Source organism: Rhinopithecus bieti, unplaced genomic scaffold (genome assembly GCF_001698545.2).
Source record: "Rhinopithecus bieti isolate Rb0 unplaced genomic scaffold, ASM169854v2 scaffold_68244, whole genome shotgun sequence".
Lineage (NCBI taxonomy): Eukaryota > Metazoa > Chordata > Mammalia > Primates > Cercopithecidae > Rhinopithecus > Rhinopithecus bieti.
This window is the reverse complement of record NW_016825829.1, coordinates 543,271-549,270: the sequence shown is the minus strand read 5'-3', so window position 1 is coordinate 549,270 and position 6,000 is coordinate 543,271. Positions and strand designations below refer to the sequence as shown.

The following is a 6,000-nucleotide window of genomic DNA, read 5'->3' as shown; positions in this document are numbered from 1 at the left end:
CCAGGCGAGGTGGCGGGCGCCTGTAGTCCCAGCTACTCGGGAGGCTGAGGCAGGAGAATGGCGTGAACCCGGGAGGCGGAGCTTGTAGTGAGCTGAGATCTGGCCACTGCACTCCAGCTTGGGCGACAGAGTGAGACTCTGTCTCAAAAAAAAAAAAAAAAAAAAAAAAGAAATTAAAAAATTAACTGGGTGAGGTGGCGTGTGCCTGTGGGCCCATCTATTCTGGAGGCTGAGGTGGGAGAATTGCTTGAGCCTGGGAGGTTGAGGCTGCAGTGAACTATGATTGGGCCCCATCCCGGGTGGCGAGTGAGACCCTGTCTCAAAAAAAAGAAAAAAAAAATGCTGCTTTGCACCCCTTTCATGTCATGGTGTCATGGCTAACATAGAATGCCCTGGTTGTTTGCTGTTGGAGGGCGTGGGCCTCGGGGCTCCCTGAGGACTCCTTCCATCTTCAACTCGTTCTCTGTGCACCTGTTAGCAAGCTGTGTGTGGGCCAGTTCCTGCCATGTACCATTGTGTGGGTAAAAGTAAATAAAATGTGTACAGTGTCTGAACTGTACATATAGGGGTCCAAGAACAAAATGAATGACATGGGTTAGCTCTTTCTAATAAATGGCAAAACCAAATATTCTGATTTTCAGTTTTGTTATACTTCCATCACATGCTTTTGTTTTTTGTTTTTGTTTTTCTATTTTAGGCAGCCTTGCCTTCTCTAACAAATCCCCCTTCTCTAAGTCCCATCCGACGAAAGGGGAAGGAGAAAGAACCAGGAGAACAAGCATCTGTACCGTTGAGTCCCAAGAAAGGCAGTGAGGCCAGTGCAGGTAGGAAACAGTGCGGGGAAGGGAGGGACAGGAGTGCAGCATCTGTCATGTAGCAACATAGGATTTAAGTAACTTGGTGTTTTAGAGAAATATAATACACATCAGTAAAGTGAGAGAAGGTTTCTCCAGGTGCGGTTCAAGATATTAGAAACTAATGACTAATATACACAGACCACCTTTTGGTCTGAAGCATCTCTAAGTGCCACCTGCTGACATGCAGACCCTGCAGCCTCCAGGCTTCCAGCCCCCGCACGGAGCCTCGCTCTCCTGTGCTTCCCTGGTTGCAGGTGAGGGCTGGAGAGGCCTCCTGATTTTCAGTAAGGAAAGTGGTATAGATGCTTAGGAATAGATATAGTGGGTGAAAAAATTGATTCTGGTATGTCAAAAATTCTGATTGGAAATGGAATATTTACATTTGGAAGAGCTAAAGGAGAGAGAAAGTAGAGATAAAGTCATCTGAGTTGGAGGAGCTTAAACCATTCACAAGTTTGGAGGACTTTTTTTACACATGAAAAGGTCAGAACAGAAGGGGCTAGGATTTAGTTGTGACTGCAGTTTTTCGAATTCCCATCCATACTGCTCTTGGAGGGCAGTGGCAGGGGCAGGAGAGGAGCCTGGCAAAGCATGAAGTGACTGCTGCTGCCTCTGCTATCTGGGTCGCCTGGCTGCCTGTCTGTACCGTCTCCCTCCAAAACCCATTCTCACGCTGTCTCTTGGTGCCCAGGGGCCAGTGATGGTTCTCCCATTTGTTTTGTGTATATAGCATTTATATCAAGGCTATTTATTTATTTAGAGACAGAGTCTTGCTCTGTCGCCCAGGCTGGAGTGCAGTGGTGCAATCTCGGCTCATTGCAAGCTCTGCCTCCCAGGTTCAAGCAATTCTCTTGCCTCAGCCTCCCAAGTAGCTGGGACTACAGGTGTGCACCACTACACCTGGCTAATTTTTTGTTTTTTTTTTTTTTTTTTAGTAGAGACAGGGTTTCACCATGTTGGCCAGGATGGTCTTGATCTCCTGACCTTGTGATCTATCCACCTCAGCCTCTCAAAGTGCTGTAATTACAGGCATGAGCCACTGCACCTGGCCTATTTATTTATTTTTAATTGACAAAATTGTATATATCTATAGTATACAACATTATGTTTGAAATATGTATGCATTGGCCAGGCGCGGTGGCTCACACCTGTAATCCCAGCACTTTGGGAGGCCGAGGTGGGCAGATCATGAGGTCAGGAGTTTGAGACCAACCTGGCCAGCATGGTGAAACCCCGTCTCTACTAAAAATACCAAAAAAAAAAAAAGTGAGCTGGGCATGGTGGCGTCTGCCGGTAGTCCCAGCTACTTGGGAGGCTGAACTAAGAGAATTGCTTGAACCCAGCAGGTGGAGGTTTCATTGAGCTAAGTTCATGCCATTGCACTCCAGCCTGGGTGACACAGGGAGACTCTGTCTCAAAAAAAAAAAAAAAGAAATACATATGCATTGTGGAATGGCTAATTAACCTATGCATCACCTCACATACCATTGTTTTGTGGTGAGAACACTTAAAATCTACTCTTTCAGTGATTTTTCTGCATATGGTACATTGGTAGTAACTGCAGTCATCATGCTATACAGTAGATCTCTTGAACTCATTCCTCCTGTCTATAAATGAAACTTTGTATCCGTGACCAACACATTAAAGGTTTTTTTTCTTGAGACAGAGTCTTGCTTCTTCACCCAGCCTGGAGTGCAATGGCACGATCTCATCTCACTGCAACCTTTGCCTCCCAGGTTCAAGCGATTCTCCTGCCTCAGCCTCTCAAGTAACTGGGATTACAGGCACGTGCTGCCACACCCGGCTAATTTTTGTATTTTTAGTAGAGATGGAGTTTCACCATATTGGCCAGGCTGGTCTTGAACTCCTGACCTCAAGTGATCCACCTGCCTTGGCCTCCCAAAGTGCTGGGATTACAGGTGTGAGTCACTGCACCTGGCCTAAAGCGTTTTAAAAGATGCTCTTTTCTAAGGTTGGACTGTAATACAGGAGGAAGATTTACCTGTTGAAAAACCTCAGCCTTTACAAGTGTAAAATTATCAGTATACGACTGTCATCTTTCTGATGAATTAAATAAACTAAGGACTCCCAAGTCAAAAGTCTTCAAACTGCAGAATAGTTGTATATAGTGCTTGGCACTTTAATATTTAGTATCGGTTTAATGATAATGTTTGTGCCTTTACTGTCTTTAAAACACTTTTACATCATCCCTGTTTGATGACTTGGTGTGCTCATGAAGTTGTTGGCCACTAGGGAATCTTAGGCTTGGAGAGGTTCTGGAATTGGCCATTGGTCCTTGAATTAGCCGCTCCTATGATTCTCTAACTGATTTCTCAAAAAGCAAACAAGCAACCACAGCAAAACAGCTGTGCACACCGCTCTTCTTATTTTGTTATTGTTTTAGTACTTAGGCTGTACTTACGTTTGTTAGTCAGTTTCTCATTACTTCTAGTTAATCAAAAGGTCAGAGTTAATATTTGAGTATTTTCGTACTAGAATGCTTTAAAAAAAGTCATTATTTCCAGTAATCTCTTTAAAACTTGGCAAGTTATTTTGATCTCAAAGTTTATCTTTTGTGTGCACATTTTGAAAGCTTCTAGACAATCTGATACCTCGGGTCCTGTTACAACAAGTAAATCCTCATCACTGGGGAGTTTCTATCATCTTCCTTCATACCTCAAACTGCATGATGTCCTGAAAGCTACGCACGCTAACTACAAGGTATGGGCCTCTGCATCTTTTGAAAATATATATGCCCACATACTTATGTCTAATGGATTGTTGATGTTTTTCTTATGATTTGTAGAATGTGTAAGCCCTTTGAGATATGAGTTACAATTCGTTTTTTCAAGTTTGTCTATCTTTCAGCTTTGTTTATGATAGCTTCTATCATACAGGTGTTTTGGATTTTCATATTGTTTATAGTCACAGCTAACATTGATTACAGTGAGAGAGCTAGAATGTGCAGCCAGGTTATGGGGGAAGTGACCTCGGTGGAGTCTGGAGGGATCCGTGTACAGGCTTCTTTCCCTCCCGTGAGGCTCACACAAAAATACACCAACATGCTGGTCCTGCAGGTACCCTCTGCCTAACATGAGCCGCAATTCCAGCCTCACAGAAGAAAAGCAGGTGTTCAGCATAAACCATGTGTTTCAAATAGTCTGGGTGTGGTGAGCCACTTGTTACCAGCTAGGGAAAGTTTTTATGTCAGTGTAAGGAACTGTTGACCAGATAACTCCAAGAGCCAGCCTTTCTGTCTAGGGATGTTTTAGTTTTCTAGTTCATTTTTTTTTTTAACTTTAAAATTTTGTATTCATCTGTAATTTGTTAGATATGAAGTATGCATCTAATTTAATTTTTGTTTTTGGTTGTCCCCAATGCTATTTACAGAAGAATTTTTCTGCACTAATTGGCTTGAGTTACTTACATTCTCATAGTTCTCTAGTTTCATTTATCATTTTGTTACATCAATCTATCTGCCTGCTCATCTATTAGAAGCATCCTTTTTTTCCTTTTTTAGACAGTCTCGCTCTGTCCCCAGGCTGGAGTGCAGTGGTGCAACCATGCCTCACTGCATTCTCAATCTCCAGGGCTCAAGTGATCCTCCCACCTCACTCCTGGGTACCTGAGACTATAGGCATGTGCCACCATAGCCAGCTACTTTTTACATTTTTTGTAGAGACAGGGTCTCCCTAAGTTGCCTGGGCTGGTCTCAAGTTCCTGGCTTAAGTAATCCTTCCTCCTTGGCCTCCCAAAGTGCTGGGATTACAGGGGTGAGCAACTGCACCCGGCTAGAAGTATACTTCTTAATTATTATAGCTTCATGGTATTTATGAGGGGATCAGTTCTCCTGTTCTTTAGAATTTTCTGGATATTCTTCTTTGTTGATTTTGGGATGTGAACAATAGAATCAACTTATACCTGTAGATTAATTTAGGGAGAACTTATACCTCAGATGTTAAGTCACCCTGTCCAGAATGTGGGATGCTTTCCTATTTGTTCAAAACTTTTAAAATTACCTCAGAAGCACATGAAATTTAAAGGATTTAAAAAAATCTTCAAAGATTATTTCACATAGCTCTTGCACATTTCTTGATAAATGAATGCTCAGATATTCCTCTGTTTTTGTTACTAATAGATACTTCTCATGGTTTTTTTTTTCCCCCCTGAAAATCATTTGTCAAACTTATGTGGCTTCTTTTCTGAAGGATGTTTGATAATTTTGGAAGATATAAAAGTCTTCATATTTTACAAGGTTTGGAGTCTCTTTAAGCTGCGTGGTTCTCATGTCAGCTCCCAAAGCAGAAGACGGCATGTTGAAAAATATGCCATAGAGAATATACTTCTTTTCCACCTGTTTTTAGCTCATATCACCTTGAATTTCGGGGCACCTTTCTATGCTCCTAGTGCTTGCTGTCTGTTTATTATTTTCCTTCCTGAATACCCTGAGCTCCAGCATGTTCTGCTGTAATTCTGGCCTCCCTGGCATCTTGGACTCCTGTTTCCTTTGCTCTGTCATCCCTGCGGTCAGCTCCTGCTGCGCAGCTTCTCAGCTGAACTGTTTGGAGTGGCTGGCATGTCTTGCTGGATCTTTGAGTATCGCCTCTGGTTTCCTTGGTTCCTTCTGCTGAGTTGCTCAGCATCTCCACTCCCCATTTCTTGTGTGGCCCTTCCTGCTCTTCTCTGATTCCTTTTGTCTTCCCTGGTTTCTTGCTTTGGTTTTCAGTCTCCGCAGAACTTTTGCCACTCTTCTGAAAACCCAGAGGCTTTTTCATCTTAATTCTCATTTCGTGACCTCTTTTCCCTTATTTGAGAGCTAGATCTTCCCATGGTGAGCTTCTCTTTTTAAAATTCCATGCCTTCTTTTCCCTCCCACTTACCTGTTGTCCAGGAGAGGTCAGATTGCTGTGCGCATTGGAGGAGCACCCTTTCTCCCCTGGGCTCTTCATTTCACAGGACATCACCACATCACCTCATCCCTTGGACCCTCGGTGGTGGCGCTGCTGGGTTTTTCTTTCCTTTGGCTGGCCTTAGGGCACACCCCGGCCGGCCCTAGCTTAGTCGTGGTATTCAGATCCACTCACATTTTCAGTTTCTGTGTCTGTCTCTTGCCTGCTTCTGACTTTGCCCAGAGAAAAGCTTC

General features: G+C 43.4%; 1 protein-coding gene across 2 annotated transcripts in view; it reads left to right on the top strand.

Annotated features, from left to right (window-relative positions):
- HTT (huntingtin) overlaps positions 1 to 6,000 on the top strand; it is a 166,191-nt gene that overhangs the window by 79,213 nt on the left and 80,978 nt on the right. For both annotated transcript variants that reach the window (XM_017863158.1, XM_017863159.1), the window contains 2 exons: positions 698 to 824; positions 3,451 to 3,578. In XM_017863158.1, coding sequence (XP_017718647.1) covers positions 698 to 824; positions 3,451 to 3,578 — 255 coding nt within the window. The remainder of the gene's footprint in view (positions 1 to 697; positions 825 to 3,450; positions 3,579 to 6,000) is intronic.